Genomic DNA, 18,229 nt, shown 5'->3' with positions numbered 1-18,229 from the left:
TTGTTGTGCGTTCTGGCGGGAGTCAGCCTGCAGGTCCTACCGAAGTTCAGCCATATAGGCAAGTATAGTGTGTTAGAGCCCCGCCAGTAGTTCTTTCATGACCGTAGTGGTCACCGGAGATGAGTCTGGTCGTGGGGGAGTCTGGAGGGGTGCTTTCACTGCAGTTGAGTTCTCCACCTCCACCCCTGTTGTGAAGTCGTCTGAAATATCAGAGCCCTTGTCGCTGTAGGTGGCCATATTTGGGCCCTGGGTGCTGAGCGCCTGTCTCCAGAGGTCGCCTATATTTAGACTTTGCTGCGGTTTATCGTGCTTGGGCTTCTTGGTTTTTCGGCCCATGTCGTTGGCTGCGGTCCGGGGATCAGTTTGGTGCCAGTTTTCTCGAGCTTGGGCTGTAATGGCTGGCCCATATTCCTTGATTATTGCAGAGCTCATTCAGCTTGCAGCCATTCAGAGCAGTTGCTTGGCTCCGCCACCCCAAAAGTGAACCTTTTAGCAGTCTACATTAATATTTTTTCTTTTGGAGGGGGTAGGTGTGATTAAGGCAGAATAAAAAGAAATGTGATTTAACTCCTAAATTGCAGAGAACTGAGCAGTGGAACTTCAGAGGAGTGATCTATAAACCAAAACTACTTCATTAAGTTGTTTTGGTGACTATAGAGTGCCTTTAATACTTTTCTTGCGTTTGCCCCTTTCTCACTCAGGACACAAACAAAATGCTTGTCCATGCTCTTGTATTATTCTATCCACTGTGTTCCCTCCTCCTCCCCCCAAACAACCCTCCCATCCTTTCAGGTATATCCAGATCACGTGATTCCCTTACTTCGCTTTGTGTATTTGTCCATCATCCTTTTAGTCTGTAAGTACATTTGGGCAGGGCCCTCGTCACCTACTGTTCCCATATGTCAAACATGTTTTGTAAGAATGGTTTGCCTTGTTTTACCTGTTATACACTGCTGCAAAAAATGTTGGTACTAAATAATTGCAATTCTTACAGCAACATTTTGACCTAACGAGAGAGGAGGAGACATTTCCAGTGTACTACAAAGTGTATTCTACCTTTAGAAACAGAATATTCAATCAAATCAAATATATAAACCAATTTATTTTTAGTGTTACAAATAAAGGTCCCTCTATGTATATTTACAGTTTCCAAAGACAAGATTTAAAAAAAAATAAAAAAAAAAATACAAAAATATGAATAAATATGTGAAATATCAAATTCTGTAAGTAAACTATTGGATTTTAGCTGCTCTGGAACCCAGCGTCACTTGTGTCCACATCATGCTCCTAAAACAGAACCAGTAAAATGATTAATAAGGAGAGGAATAAGCAAGTGCAACACAGTCATGAATACATTTGTAATCTTCAGTCTCAAGATTAAACCCTCATACAACCCTGATTTCCAATGATTTAGGTTAAATAGGTGTCCTCCTCAAAGATCAAGTTTTGATTAGATGAAAAGGTCCAATAACGTGTAGTATTTTGGATACTTGACAATCTGGAAAGCTACTTCAATATACTGGGATTGTGAATAAACCAGAATGAAAATGCACTTAGGCTAGGAATCCAATTCAGTCAGACTAACTCCTTATTAATATATACTATCCTGAGCATTGTGTCTACATGTCACCTCACAGTTTTCAGGCAAAACAAATGTCAGAAAGTAGTAGTCTTAAAATAAAATATGATAATGTGTCTTAGATTATAAAATAAATAGCTAGTTTTCACTCTTCAGTATTACCTGATTGAGTTTTTTGAACTCCACAACCTGGAAAAATATATGTTCCAGAATGTGCTTTGCATCGCGTTCTTCCTTCGGAAGGTTTCCTGTAACCCCCAGAATATCCCCACATTTCCGCACATAAAACTCAAGATCATCATCTGTGCCTGAAGAGAGAAGGATACAAGTTACAATTAATAATTACTAATGACCTAATCAGAGTTAAATCCAAAGGCCACTAGTCCATACGACTTCTTCTTGACCTCTCTGCTGCCTTTGACACTGTTGATCATGCTCTCCTTCTTCAAACTCTTCAATCACTTGGTCTCTGTCCTCTCGTGGTTTTCCTCTTATCTCTAACACAGCTCATTCAGTGTCTCCTTTTCTAATGATACCTCCTCCCCTCGTCCTGTCTCAGTTAGAGTCCCCCAAGGCTCGGCCCTTGGTCCCCTTCTATTTTCTCTTTATACTGCCTCTCTTAGCAAACATATTACCTCATTTGGATTCCACTACCACCTGTACGCTGATGACACCCAGATATCTCTCCTCCCCGGACCTCTCCGCTGCTGTCCTGCAACGTGTCACTGCTTGCCTTTCTTCCATCTCTGACTGAGTGTCCTCCCACTTTCTAAAACTAAATCTCTCTAAAACTGAGCTCCTTGTCTTCCCTCCTCCTAATACAGATCCTCCTCTTTCACTCTCCTTTTTAAGTTAGTGGTATCCACATCAGTCCATCCTTGCAAGTGCACTGTCTTGGTGTCATACTTGATTCTGGCCTCACATCCAGCATGTTACCAAGTCCTTTAGCTTCCATCTTAAAAACATAGCATGCATCCGCCCCTTTTAAGGAGCTTGTCCATGCTCTAATAATTTCCCGCATGGATTATTGTAACCATCTCTTAATTGGTCTTTCCCAAAAGATTGCCCCGCAACAGTCTGTAATAAATACTGCCGCCAGACTGATTTTCCTCTCTAGTCGGTCCTCTCACACCTCACCCCTCTGTCAGTCCTTACATTCGCTTCCTGTATCCTATAGGAGTCAATTCAAAGTGCTAATCCATACCTATAAAGCACTGACCAATTCTAGCCCCTCATATCTCTTTATACGTCCTTAGGTATGCCCCTTCTGGGTCTCTCCGCTATGCCTGTGACCGTCTCCTATCCGCTGCTCGCACCTGTATGGCCAACTCACGCTTGCAGGATTTCTCGCGGGCGCTCCCTTTCTATGGAATAGCCTGGCTACCACCATCAGATTCTCCCCTAGTCTTCAATTGTTTAAGAAGTGCCTTGAAGGTCATCTCTTTAGGAAAGCTTATGGCCTCCCAGAGTAACCTCTACCTCGCATACCTGTCTCTTGCTCTCTCCTAAAGGGCAGCAACTCTACACTGTCCTCCAGCTTGGCTTCACTCCCACCTTATTTGATTGCCATTTTCTGTCCTATTGTGTTTTACACCCCACCTCCTATAGACTGACTGTAAGCTCATTTGAGCAGGGTCCTCTTCAACCTATCGTTCCTGTAAGCTTTCTTGTAATTGTCCTATTTATAGTTAAATCCACTCTCTCATAATATTGTAGCGCTATGGAATCTGTTGGCGCTATATAAATAGCAATAATAATAAAATAAATTAATACATCAATAACAGCTGGTAAATAAAGTAGGAAGGAGTATGATTTTATTTCCGTACCAAAAACAAATTCACATACACACACAAACCACAAACAAAATGTGGATTATAGATCCTAGCATACTTACATCGATTTGTTATCTGGGCTAAACGGGCTTTTTCAGATGAGAAGTTCTCGTCGAGGTCAAATAAATCTAAGGCTGGTGGAGGCAATTCCCGGAAAGAAGGTGGAAAAACCTGAGTGGAGGCATTAGCAAGTGAGAATACGAAAAATTCTTAAAATATCACTGGATTACTGTCAATGATTATAGAATTCTAGGCCAGGACCATTAAAGCGATGTATATAGTTATGGCACAAGCATGATACCTCTTGGGCTAAGGTGACTTCTAACTTTAGCCTCGATTTAATAAGCTTTGCAAAGCACTCAAAGCTTTCCAAATCAATTATCTACAAAAACTCCAATTGTCTTTAATGGTGACTTCTGTAGATAAATCATTTGAAAAGTTTCCCTAACAGTATCAAATCATTTGAAAATCTAATTAAATCTAGGCCTTGGGTTGGAGCATAAAGGTCTTCGTCGCTCCATGAATATCCCTGCAAAACATAATGTTTTGGAATGACCAGCCAAAAGGTAAAGAGATTTATGGATCAGTCTTAGAATAGAGATAGGGACATGCTAAAGCTAAAGCTACAAAGAAGGTCAGTGCTGTGAGAGTGACCAATAAAACATCAGTCCGATGCAGAGTCCAAGTTGGCACGAACAGGTGTATCTTCTGAGAATTGGGAAGCTTGTTCCATGAAATGGTTACCAGTGGATTTATTTTTTAAAGGCATAAATAGTCAAGGCTGGCAGTATTGGTGATCTATACCACAGGGTAAATGCAATTCACTTACAGCAGGTTGAAGAGCGGGCAGCGGAGACTCAAACTGAGGCTGGATGAGTTGGAGACTTTCATGTTTCACATTGAGTTGCTCATATGATCTGTGACATGGAAAAAAACTATGTGAAAAGGCAACCAGAACCAGTTATACCAATTTAAACTATGAGAATCAATTTTTACCGCAGTCAGATAACTTTTATCGGTACTCTAATTTCAGATTCAAAATCATAAAAAAAAGTAGACGAATAGAGAAAAATAAAAAAACAAATGAGAAGAGAAAGGATATGTTGTAGTTAGATCACTAACTTAATGACTTTAGGGAGAGATGTGGTGTCCAGCTGGTAGATGCTCATGTCAAACAGGGTGGTGAAATCTCGAGGGTTCTCATCCCCTTCCTGAAGACAGACTCGCAGGCGCTGGGAGAGTTTGTTGGTGTCTGGGAGCATGGTGTAATCTGATATCTAAATGGAAGAAAGAGCAGAAAAGGGAAATTAAAGAAGGCTCTGGCAAACCAATCCAAATGTATACCCTACTCCCAGAATCCTTTAGTCACAGTCACTAGGAACCCTCCGTGGGTCACCAATGCTCACCTCAGGATCTTCTGCATCGATTTGATTCAAGCGGATGTCATTAGTGGTGAGCCACTGCATCAGCACATCCTGTGACAAAGTAGGAGGGAAAATAAGTTAGATTGGTGATGGCCAACAGTGTTACCACAAACCTTTGTTAACGACAAAAACAAAGTGCAACAAAGGGGGATCGTCTCATATCTAGAAACTGCACCAATGAATAAAACATTGAAAGTCCCCATAACTGGTGTGAACTGTTTTTTCCTGTTATGCTCTGTTTTCTTTAGAAGTATATTAAAGATTTAGGAATTAACATCACCATCCGGTTAACTCCTGGCACAGCCAAGGCACACATTGCACAAGTAGCAAAAAACATTGTGTCCCGTTTCTTTTCCCCCACTTCCGGTGTTCAGTGAAAGAAAATATTTATAACAAATTATAGTTCCCTGTATTTACCTTGTTAACATTATATTTGTATTTTAGAGATTTACAGACAGTGATGGAGCCATGTGTGGATCCCCCCCCCCCATACTATTAAAGACCCAAAGAAATACACAAATGGGTCCAACAATCACAGATGGGCAAATGGTGTGTTTGTATCTTATAAAATGGAAATCACCAGCAAAAATTCATATAAGTGAGGTAAACCCAACTGTATTTTATCATATTATAAATACACACTCACATTTATTTATTCTCCTGTGTATAACAAGAATAAAAAGCTGAATCTCTCCTAACATGTGTTCTACATTTTGCATTGGTTATAGTATATAAAATATGTTTCACCAAGATTTTGGAATTCTCTTCCTTGTCCAGATACTGATCACTGAACATGTGACAAGATCCCATAACAGCCAGCTTGCCTCCCTGTGTCTGAAAGGATAAAAAGTAAAAATATAAAAAAACAGAATAAAGAATAGAAAAGATTAAAATAAAGTCAATCAAATAAATAAAAAATAAATAAAAAAATACCACATTAAGAAAGGGATAATGGACATTTACCCGAGAATGATAAAAACCAAGGATGGGCCTGTTGAGAGGGAAGCAGACAGATCCAGTGGACAATATGGCCATTGCTGGCTTCATGATGTTAAGGGTGGCACCATAAGGGTAAAGAAATGTCAGAGCCCTGTAAGAAATAAGTAGAAAGACACAGGGTTAAGAGTATGGTGATAATAAAGATGCAGAGAAAGAGAAGGTGTGGAAGAATGTACAGAAATATGGCAAAAGAAAAATGCAAGAGGAAGGAGAAGAGAACATTTTACACTAAACTTAGTATTCACGTAAAAATAAATACAATGAATATTTCTCATAACAGCTTCTGTAATCATTAAGACCGGTACCCTGATCATTCACCCAACACCAAAAATGGAATTGGATGAACTTTGGTGTAAATAGAATCAGACTCTCTGCACCCTGGGTCATTAAAAAAAAAAAAAAAGGAGGACAAGCTCTACTGTTCTTATCGATCTTCTCTTAATCTTGTTTCAGAGGGTGTTGCAGTGGATGTGATCTATTTGGATTTTGCCAAGGCATTTGATACGGTTCCACACAATAGATTAGTGTTCAAACTCAAGGAAATCAGTCTAGATGAAAATTCTTGTTCTTGGGTAGAACATTGGCTTAAAAACAGAGTACAAAGAGTTGTCATTAGTGGTAAAATTTCAAGCTGGACAGAGGTGGCAAGTGGTGTCCCCTCAGGGGTCTGTTCTGGGACCCCTTCTATTTAACAGGTTTCTAAATGATCTTGAAGACAGCATTGAAAGTCATGTTTCAGTGTTTGCAGATGACAAAAACTTTGTAAAATAATACAATGTGAGCAAGATATTACTTTGCTGCAGAGGGATTTAGATAGACTGGGGGACTGATCACTCAAATGGCAGATGAAATTTAATGTTGAAAAATGCAAAGTTATGCACTTCGGCGTAAAGAATACACAAGCAACGTATACCCTTAATGGAAGCAAATTTGGGATAACAACACACGAAAAGGACTTGGGAATTGTTATAGACAACAAACTATGCAACAATGTGCAATGTCAATCAGCAGTGGCCAAGGCCAGTAAGGTATTGTCATGCATGAAAAAGGGCATTCATTCTCAGGACGAGAATATCATTTTGCCTCTTTATAAATCACTGGTAAGACCACATATTGAATATGCTGTGCAATTTTGGGCACTTGTTCTAAAGAAGGATATTATGGCACTAGAAAAAGTGCAGAGGCGGGCTACAAAATTAATAAAAGGAATGGAACATATCAGCTATGAAGAAAGGTTAACAAATTTAAACCTATTTAGTTTAAAAAAACGTTGCCTGAGAGGGTATATGATAACATTATACAAATATATTCGGGGGCCAATACAAACCATTGTGTGGAAATCTATTCACAAACCGGACTTTACATAGGACACAAGGTCATGCGTTTAGACTGGAAGAAAGAAGATTTTGTCTAAGGCAAAGGAAAGGTTTTTTTTTACTGTAAGAACAATCAGGATGTGGAATTCTCTGCCTGAAGAAGTGGTTTTATCAGAGTCCATACAGATGTTCAAACAGCTACTAGATGCACACTTTCAAAAACAGAATATTCAAGGATATAATCTTTCAATGTAGGGTAATAACTGCTTGATCCAAGGATAAATCTGACTGCCATTCTGGGGTCAAGAAGGATTTTTTTTCCTAGCTTGTTTTAAAATTGTGCTTGAAACAGTTTTTTTTTGCCTTCTTTTGGATCAACAGCAAAAAACAAATGCGAGGAAGGCTGAACTTGAGGGACACAAGTCTCTTTTCAGCTATGTAACTATTGTCAGAGTTAAAAATCAGGTGGGGGGAGGGGGGATGTATTATCATACTTTGATAGAGATGATGTCATATTGCAGTGCCGACGGAACTTTAAATTAAGTTTTTGCTTTTTTAAAAGACATTTTGGCTTCTAACAAAACCCTTTGCCCAAAACTCACTGGGTGTTGTTTCCTCCACCATCTTCGTCCACGACAGCAGACACTTCCTTTCCAGCAGCTTTGCTGATCTCCCTGTGAACAAAATCAGATCAGATCAATGAGAAACGTTTAATATTGCACAGCTAAGTTAGGGCCTTTCCCATAACCAGGAAAAATAGGAATTATTAATTTTAACAAAGAAATTCATTTAATTCATGTTTTTTTTCTGATGGGTGAAAGGACATTTTCAGTGAGTATGATTTTAAAGTCCTTAGCTAAGCTTGTCATTTAGACCTATATTTGAAGCCTTGTGACAAAACTGATTAGATCACACAACATTTTTCACGGAATGGTGAGCTGAACCTATGATAGTGCAAATCTCCTTTAGATTCCAGTCACTTAAAAGTGACAGTATAGTCACCAAAACAACACCAGTTCCGGTGTACAGAGCCCTACAGTCTCATTTCTCAATTCTCTGCCATTTAGGAGTTAACTTTATTTACGCATTCTAGTCACACCTCCCTGCACATGACTTGCACAGCCTTCCTAAACACTTCCTTTATGGAGTCATCTAATGTTTATACTTCATTTGATGCAAATTCTGTTTTAGAATTTTGTATCTCCTGCTCTGTTGATAGCTTGCTAGACCCTGCAGGAGACTCCTGTGTGTGATACAAGTTCAATTTACAGAGCAGGATATAAAATATTTTAAGGGAAATTACATCTGATTAAACCGTTTTTTTTGTTCATGTAGGCTCTGTCAGTCACAGCCAGGGGAGGTGTGACTAGAGCTGCATAAACATAAACAAAGTGATTTCACTCCTAAATGGCAGACACTTGACCAGTGAAGCTTCAGAGGCATGGTCTATACACACAAACTGCTTCATTAAGCTAAAATTGTTTTGGGGACTCAAGTCTCCCTTTAACCCCTTAAGGACACATGACATGTGTGACATGTCATGATTCCCTTTTATTCCAGAAGTTTGGTCCTTAAGGGGTTAAGCTCCATCCATCCCCCACTTTTTCCCCTTGCTGCCAAGAATTTTTTTTTTTTTACTTTCCATCTTCACCCCAACACACCTATCCTCCTTTTCTTTCTCTCTGCTCCCCACTAGCTTCCTCTCACCTAAGTTTTTATGGCATACAGTAGTAGGTTCCTCTCCTGCTTCCTACATTGCATAGCAGCCTATTCAATTATTGAGGGCCACCCTCATTTCACATATCATGACAGATTTTATTACCATTTTATACCTGTACTACTGACAAACCATTCAATGTCTTTTGCTCTTATTGTTAAAATAAATAAAATTTAACTGGAACCCCCCCCCCACTTATTACTCATCAGCAAAGACATTAACAGGCACTTACCGATTCAGCACTCCATTGGATACAAGTGCCTCTTTAGGGTGAAAATACTTGTAGTAGACATTTCTCACAACAGAATCTTCCAGTGGGGAGAAGGAAGGAGAGAATGTGAGGTTAGGTGCAGTGTTATAGCGCTATGCTGACAGTCTCTCTCATTCTTTGCAAAGAAACAAAAGGCTCTCTATAAATATATACAGAAGACACAGCCAACTCTACCTATTGGGCTAAAGCACTATTGCTGGTTTGCCAGCCTATCAAGGATGTGTAATTCCACAATAGCTGGGTGGCTAACTATTCAAAGAAATTCAATGTAGGTCACATTGTCTTGTGACACAAGATCTGGTATAATATTGTGAACGTTTTATAACACCATTTTTACATAACGTTGGACCATTCTACTTAGAAGAGCATAATATATTTTTAGCCCTCCAATTTAGTTGGAGCATTACATGATGTCAAAGTATGCCTGCAGACAGAAGCCATCATCCTCTGTTAGTTAACCATGGCCTGTAAATATATTAGCACAAGTGACCTTGATTATCCCCTAATGTGCAGAATGATATATTTTATAATAATAATAAAAAAGAGTTACTATCCCAAATCCCTATGTACATTTAAATAACAATTCACATTGCTTTATTCAGCATCAGGTAAAACAATCTCTAATGAGACAGAAAGGGGTATTTATCTAAATCCCTACATAACTATTAACCCTTAATAGGGAACACATGGGGTGGGCAGCAGCACTGTAACATGGCTCTGTGATACAAAAGCAAATACACATAAACAAGTCCTGCTGCCCACCCCATGTACCCCCTATTAAGGGTTAATAAGTACGTAGGGATTTAGATAAATACTCTTTTCTGTCTAACTAGAATTATTTTTTTTTTTTACCTGAAGCAGCAAGGTGAATTGTTAGTTTAGGACTCACCTAAGAGGTTTGCCTTGATGTGGCAGGTGAGCTTACAATCTAATGTCCATTGGAGTGATACTATAAATATCCAGTGTAACGGATCGCCTGGCACCCCGACTGGGTACCTCCGTTAATGGATGCTCCTAGCGCTTCCTGAGGCCTCCAAGCACTCTAGCCGACACCACAATCACCGAACCGATTCAGCATATGAATCTTCTCAAGCCTCTGAATGCTGTAGACAGTTGAATAGGAACCATACGAATAGGTTTGCACTCCTAGCAGTCAAACTGGAACAGCATACAATAAATCCTCCCCCAATAATGAGACGACACTTCACTTTGAGGGTTAAACAGGAACTCTGGACTGGCTCATCCAGCCTGGCTTTTATTACACTAATCCACATACAGGCCACACCCAGGGGGAGGCATAAAATAACCAATCACATACATGGTTCAGCCCACACATCCCCTCCCCTCAGATAACATTAAACTCAATTATCCGGTACACTTTTTCAGCCAAGTTCTGGATGCACCCCAAAACCCGGGGGTACACCTTTAAATCCAGCATCGCTGGATAGCCCTTATTCAGGGGGGAAACATATCCAAAATTCAAGTAATTCAGATGAATGGTTCGTGAGATATGGGGTTCCAAAGATTTGACCGACCGCATGGGTAAAGTATCCGAAAACAGTTCCATGCATTTTGGCCCTGCGGTCGGTCACAAACAAGGGAATGAAAACAGGCGAATTGCCTGTGTTATAGAGCCTGGAGAGGGTTTGAATGAATTCCCTTGTTTATGGGGTTCTTTCTACCGAACGGCGGGTCATTCGGTAGTTTCCATACGAATTTCTGGAAGTATGGAGGTCTCAGCGGTGTTTGCCTAGTCAAGTGTCCGATTTTAGTTCCAGACACTCGACGGCAAAACACCGCTGTTCGGTAGTTTAAGATGGCCGCCGCCACGTGTTTGTTTCCCGAATGGCGGCCACCCAGAGGACAAAGAATACATTACACTGATTGCCAATTACCCGTTTGCAACATTGTTGCAAACTGTAATTGGAGGCACACTTATTCCTGGGTGGTCTGGTTGTTCGGTAGTTTCACTCAATATAATAAATGGAGTGATTCTACCGAACAATCAGGTGAATGCTGCATACATATCACCCAGGCTAAACTTAATACACATATAATATTACAGGCAGTACACTAGAGTATGTATCACAGTCTTAAAGGGACAGTAGTCCCAAAAGTCCCAATATGTCCATAGATGCTGTTAAAAGGGCCAGTAGCAGCAATATACAGTACAATATGCCCCAAATAACCCAGGGGCCATAGTCAGCAGGTAGGAGGCTAGCAAACAGGCTTCTCCAGGGCCCAGTGGCGAGGTTGGTTTCGCCACATCCAGTTATTTAAATGTGCATAGGGATTTAGAATAGCGCGCAAGTAACTCTTATGTTACGAAATGAGAAGTGTGAGCGTGGTCTTAATGGGAATGGACACTGCATGTTTTGACAACTGTGTAGCATTTTCAAACAATGTTGTCTTCTGACCAGTGTGCAGAAGAATGGAAGACTTTCTTACCTGAATTAACCATAATGCCGTACTCCTCCAGCAGGAAGTTGATATTCGTGTCATGCTTGGACTCTCCTCCTTCTCCCAGCATCACCAGAATGTCTCCTCCCTTGTTCAGGAACTGTTTTAGTGCTTCAAACTGTATAATAAGATGGAATAAAACAAATAGGTGGTCTCTTTATTCTATTTAGCAGCCAAGAGAGTTTCTGCCATTTATTTTTCACTAGTTAATGCACCAATGTGGAGAGAAATTTTCTCCTCAGAGGAAACAGGGTATCACAATCCCAAGAAAGTAGGGGATAAGGAGTCCACTTTATCCCAGTTTGGAGGCAACAGGGGCCAGTGCATAATTTATCAGTTTGCTGACATCACGGTGCCAATATTCGGCAAAAGTCACAAACATGTGCCATGGACTAATAGACTGAGCAACGTCCCCAGAGTACATACTATTTGTAACTATCAACCTGGGAAAGGAGTAATTACGGACTTCAATGGCAACTCAGTTTGGGGAGTAGCCCAATGTATTGACAAATATTACAGATTCACTTGCCGTTTATTGAATGGTTTGCTCACCTCTGCAGCTGTAAACTTTTCCCTAGGTCCAGATGTTATCCATAACTTCACACCTTCCAGTTTCTCTATAGTTAAGTCCTCTTTAAGACTGAGACGAGAAACGAAAAAGAACATCAGCTGTATGCAGGTATTTTGGGCTACTGGCTTATAGACCAAGACCATTATTAGGCACCAAATACTTAACAAGTTAAAAAAGGTACACAGTTTTGTTTTCTGTATCCATAGCCCCCTCCCTCTTCAGCCACACTGAAAATTGTTCATCTACATTACCAAGTATAAATTTATCCAAACTTGGGCAGCATAGGTAGGCTAAAAACATTAAGATGGGCTAGCTTGGTATTCTCAGCATATCAATGATGTGCAAGATTGCTCCAAAACTATGAACAAAAAAATATGGGATGGTACAATAATCACAATCACTGCAAGGTACCATAGTGGTTATGGTTTTAGAGTTTACCTAAAATACTTAAGGTAATCAAGTCAATAGGAATTTAATTCGAGTAAAAGTGAATTCTCCAGAGCTTGAATTAAAAGTGGAGTGCTCTTGTGTGGTAATGGACCTTGAAGAGGGTTATCTTAGTGAATCATTCCTTTACAGAGGCTTGCACGGGTGTTTGCTGTACTTGCCAACTACATAAATTCAATGCATTAAGAGCTCTGTGGAGTTAGGAAAGGTCTTTATATAATGAAGAGCAGAACGACTAAGTAAGAGGCGAGGCAATGAAAAAAAAAATAAGGAATCAGTTACGATCTACTTTCAAGGGTTGTGTAAAAGAAGTGGTCCTTTCAATAGGTCCACAACTGCCGAAACAGTCATTATATTTCGCAGGCCATAGGCAAATGTTCATCATAAATAGTTTTTGCAGGAGAAAAGACGTAACCGTGAAAGAGAGACCAATCTGACAATGGGTAGTGACTGGAAACTTCCGATCTCCAAATAGGCCACACCACACATTTCTGGGAGGACTCAGGGAAGATTTAAACGGTTAGAAAACCATTTTACTCTTAGAACCCCACCTACATTAATATAAATATATAAATAAATATATATATATATATTTTATTATTGAAATTTTTTTGTAATGCAACATGGCACAAATATTGCTCACCTTTGTATCTTCCAGTTGTTACGTAGTCTTTTCTGAAGTGACTTGTAACCATTATTGATGGTAAAGATCTCCCGCTTGGAAGCATTAAACAAAATGGTGTTTCGAATTTCGCCATCAGACACGGTCTACAGAAAAGATACAATATAAATGAAAATAAAAATGGTTCAGGCAACAGAAGAAACACGCCCCATAGCTTTTAGCTAGCTACTGTGTTGTGCAACAAAACAAACGGTCAAAATAAGCAGGCATGACCAAAGACATTTATATGATCTGTCACGTGTTACTCCTATTGTTTTTTTTTACCAGGAAGTCTACAAAAACACATTATATCTGGGCTCTGTTGCTATTAACCCATAGAGTGCCAAAGGTGTGTACAAACCCACAGAATTAACCTTCATAAGCCTAATTAAAAGAGAAATAGAAACGGCCATGTATTACAGAAAAAGCTACGGTTAGTCACAGTTATGGCTATCAATAATCTGAATGTATGCGTGTATGTTTATGTAGATACAGGGTGTGTTATTTAAACTATCCACAATTCTCTACAGTACAGAACACATTACAATATAATATCTTGGTTTGACCTACTCCAAACTTGACTAAATAAGCCGCCAGCCTTTCTTCTTTCTCATATACTATAATTAATGTGTTTTAATACAACATTGTAATTATTAATTCATGTGTGTGATTTGCAGAGACAATTGCCTGTAGCCAAAACACATTAACTAGCATTTCATTGACCTGAGATTTTTCCTTAAATGAACAATTTAAAGAAGCACTCCAAGAACCATAATCACTAGAGCCGGCTATTGTAGTTATGGTAGCAGAGGTGCCCCCGCATCCCAACATAGTGGCATCAATAACAACCAGTGTTTGTGTGCAAGGCGCTTCAACACTGATATTATGTGCAATAAGGAATCAGAGACAACCACTTCACACTGTGTGCAAGACCTAAAGGGACACTGTAGGCACCCAGACCATTTCAGCTCATTGAAGTGGTCTGGATACAGTGTCATTATTGCCCTTAGTGCTGCAATGTTAAACATTAAGCACTAAGTCAGCCTACTAGACAGCCACTAGAGGGCTTCCTGGTTTGAAACCAACCTTTGGTCCGGTATCAGATGCTGGACGTTCTCACGCTCTGCAGGAGGACCTCCAGCGTCAGATTTTTGTTCCCCATAGGAGCTATTCCTAGCTATAGTATCCCTTTAACATACATCAAAGTTTCTCTTGCCCTAGAAACCTTATATGAGTGAATCAATTTAATGTGCAACAATATTCTTCTTAAAGTGACATTTATGCATACATTTTGTTTTTCTTTGAAAAACAAAGGCATAAAATAATGGGAAACACAGAGCTACTACAATAATCCCACAAGAGGACTAATAATGAAACACACACACACGTCTAATGCAAGGCAGCCAAGTCACATGCAAACGCGTGGGTTCAAACTCCCACTCCTATCACACAAAAAGAGATCTTCCCGGGCTTCCTGCTTTCTCCTACATCTTTATATCTCGTATGTACAGTTCTTATTTGCACATGTTTTTTGTTTCACTCACACTTTATCCAGTAAGAGGTTAACTCTTGTGAATGAGGCATTTTAAAAGTTCATCCCTCATCACGTCTCGTTTTCATCACTCACCCTCCAATGATATTCATGCAGTACCCTATTTATTTTCACTTAGTCTTGCTAAAAGAGCAAACGAACTGAAACGTCGACATGTACTCTAGCATTTTGCAAAAATAAAGCACTATTGTGATTTTCATAAACAAACTCTCAAAGTGCACTCTACTGGGATATTATTTTAAGGCTGGGTCAAAGCACACAAGAACAGGGAGCGGGGAGTGCTGGGCACGAGGAATATATATATAAAAAATAAATAAAATGTTTTTTGTTTTTAAAGTACACATATGTATGTACGGTATGTATGGATGTACACTATTTATCGTAAAAGAACCTCTATACTCCCCCTCCCCCCTTAAATTTTGCACTCACATATACCAAAGTCTTTTTGCCCGGCTCTCCAAGAAAGCTGTTTTTTTTTTTTTTTTTTATCAAGACTGGTGACTGGTATTAGGACATATGAAGAATGAAAACACTTTTATCTATAAGTATTATTTTTATGCACAAATAGAAGTTTAAAAAGAGTGATATTGTTGCATTTTAAAGTAGATTCACCAATATAAGGTTCCTAGAGCAACACAAAATTTAGTCTATGTTTTTTAAGATTCTACAGAGTAAGTTATCAGATCATTTAACAATGGTTTGACAACTTCACTGGGTTCCATTGAGTTCTCACTGCAGCCGCCCTCGTTGCCAGAAGCCCCATCCACTGCAGGACTGTGCTCATAGGCTGAGAGCACTCCACTGATGCTCTAAGCCAGTGGTTCCCAACCCAGTGCTCAAGTAAACCAAACACTTTAATTCTTTATTTTTGCTGTGCGTGAAATAACATTCGTATATCAACAATGCCACAGCAGCATTTGCAAACAATTGAAAAAACAAAAACACATATTTGTTAACTGCTGTACAGCATTCAGGTTATATGCACAATTTTTTGGTTAGTAATACAAGCAGGGTAACTATATTTGTCATAATTAATTATTTTGTCGATAGTAACAGTGGCTTAAAAATATAGTGTTTATGTAGAGTGTCGTCGCTTAATTATCAAGATGTTAAACTAAAGCATGTGTACAGTCGCTTTTACGAGCTTAGTAGTTTAGTTAGGGTGCTTATACAATGAGAGAGAGTGGAATGGCATGCAGTGAACACGTTAAGCTTAACTGTCTGTGTGTATTTCCAGTCGTGGTCAGTTGGGTAAGCAGGTCAAACACTCAGCGTGAAGTCCTGGGACTAGCCCATCTGAATCATGTTAGTTCATTTGAGCTTCTCGTTGTGTGTGCCCAGCAAGCGCGCGTCACAGCGCTAAGTAGTCCCCGTCTGTAGTGTCAGCCCACTCCTGTGCTTGGTAGGCGCCTCTTGTGCCCCGGTGGTGTCTTCCTGCGCCGTTTCGTTGGTCTGTGGCGGTGGTTATGGTGGCTTAGGTACAGACTGGTGGTATAGCATAGCCATGGGGTGGGCTGCCATGGTGGTCTGATGGTGCTGGATGTGCTTCTCCTCGAGCAGTTTGATCAGACAGGCTTTTTGCGCACACACGGCTGGCATGCGGCGGCCATCTTGTGGAGCTTTGCCCAGTGTATTCCTCTCGCTAGGGTGGTTGTGTGGGCCCAGCTTAGGGTGGTGTGTGCTGCCCTTGCAGACCGGGAAGACCCCCCCCCTGTTCCAGAGGGGGGGGGAGCGAGATGCCGACAGGAGACCCGGGAGAGCGGGCCCTTGTCGGGTTTCTGTCGGTGCCGGGCAGGGTCTTGGGCTTTATCCCCGCGTACCCCCTTGGTTGAGGGTCGGAGTAGTCACCGTTGTGGCTCTAAGTTCGCGGTTGACCCCCAGTTTGTTCCGATTTTCGGGCCCTGGAGCAGGAGCTCAGACAGAGCATGTCTGATTCCGTCAGCGGTCAGGCCCCGCCCCCCGGTAAATCAACACTTTAGACACAACGGGGTAATCCCTAAATTGGACCCTGCATGATTCTGCATAGCTCAGTGCAGCTAACTGGAATCTCCTAGCAGTCTGCGGGAGCATGCCGCAGCTGGAACAAGGTAAATTGTCAAACTGTTCTTAAATGGTTTGACTATAATTCTGGGTGGCCGCCAGAGCACTTCTGCCACAATAATAGCAAACTATAGTGGTTACGGTGCTTGGAGTGCTTCTTTAAAGAGACAGTTTAGGCTCCATAACTTCATCTAGATGTGGTGCCTTATGGTCCCGGGAAGCCCAAGGGTTAAACCGAGACCAGCGCTGGAGGCAACTTTGAGGTTAAACATTTGAGAACAGTCTAACCCCTTGAGGTAAAAGTGATCCCCGGGACCTCCTAACACCTTTATTTACATAACATTGTTTTGGTGCCTTGTGTGCCCCTTTAAACATCCAATATACAAAGACAGGACTATTCAATAAAGTATAAATTGTCATTCACTAAACCCGGACTTGTAGTGAATTAATATTTAAAAGGCAAAATTTAGAATGAAATAGTGGACAATGTGAAATTAAAGGATCACTATAGTGTCAGGAAAACAAACTCGTTTTCCGGACCTATAGCATCCTTAGGACCCCCCCACCCTCAGGGTCCCCCTCCCTCGGCGCTGAAGCCCTTCAGCTACTTACCTTCATCCAGCGCCAGGCTACCTCGGCACAGGTGACCTCTCCTCCCCCGCCGACATCAGCTCCTGAGCGCACGCAGTCAAACAGTCCATAGGAAAGCATTTCTCAATGCTTTCCTATGGATGTTCTGCACACTGGAAGCGATTTTTGCATCCAGCTTCACAGAAACGCCACTAGAGGTATGATTAACCCTGCTATGTAAACAAGTGTTTGTTTTTTTCCCTTCTAAAATCATTTTAGACACAACAGGGTAATCCCTAAATCCTGGACTGGTAGGGGGTTCTTGTTGACTGGTTTGGGAACCCCTGATCTAGATTATAATCTGCACAGGCTCTATGCCAGCCATGCCATCTATTAGCCAGCATGATATTGTCAGTGAATGACCTGCCGCTCTATAACCCATTGCAGGTCTAATCTGTACAGCGCTGCGGTCTATACAGGCGCTATACAGCTAATCTGGGGGTGTAAAGGGGAGCGTGCCACCATGACAGTCTGCTCTGCCTCGGGACTCCGTGTGTGGATAACAAACTGCTGCTTTACCTGCTTGTTGACCCCCATCTTCTTACTGCCCCGCTGCATTATGGGCCCCGCCGGTAACTAACAGCCGCCGCTGCCTAGCAACCGAGCGACTGGCCGCCCGCCTGCCCGCTGTCACGTGACGCCAGGCCTTCGCTCTAACAGAGCCTAGCGGGGGCCCTGAATGGGGAGATCGGAAAGCCGCAGGAAAAGGGGCTATATGTGATTAGGCCAG

The 18,229-nt window shown here is 41.0% G+C and overlaps 1 protein-coding gene across 2 annotated transcripts; it reads right to left on the bottom strand.

The window, feature by feature from the left end:
* Positions 1-1,129: 1,129 nt before the first annotated feature.
* On the bottom strand, positions 1,130-18,188 carry IFT52 (intraflagellar transport 52). 2 transcript variants are annotated; one of them, XM_063455693.1, is made up of 14 exons: positions 18,019-18,181; positions 13,260-13,384; positions 12,151-12,238; positions 11,587-11,716; positions 9,100-9,175; positions 7,753-7,824; positions 5,799-5,925; positions 5,583-5,669; positions 4,818-4,886; positions 4,534-4,688; positions 4,241-4,328; positions 3,474-3,582; positions 1,742-1,887; positions 1,130-1,287 (listed from the first exon to the last, which is right to left on the bottom strand). In XM_063455693.1, exons 1-14 carry the CDS (start codon positions 18,055-18,057, stop codon positions 1,243-1,245), a joined length of 1,356 nt encoding a protein of 451 aa, XP_063311763.1. In that variant the 5' UTR covers positions 18,058-18,181; the 3' UTR covers positions 1,130-1,242. The 2 variants fall into 2 exon arrangements, with proteins under 2 accessions (XP_063311763.1, XP_063311762.1); XM_063455692.1 differs by having other exon boundaries at positions 5,583-5,925; positions 18,019-18,188.
* Positions 18,189-18,229: the final 41 nt, after the last annotated feature.

Source organism: Pelobates fuscus, chromosome 5 (assembly GCF_036172605.1).
Source record: "Pelobates fuscus isolate aPelFus1 chromosome 5, aPelFus1.pri, whole genome shotgun sequence".
Taxonomy (NCBI): Eukaryota; Metazoa; Chordata; class Amphibia; order Anura; family Pelobatidae; genus Pelobates; species Pelobates fuscus.
This window is presented reverse-complemented; position numbering and strand designations above follow the sequence as displayed.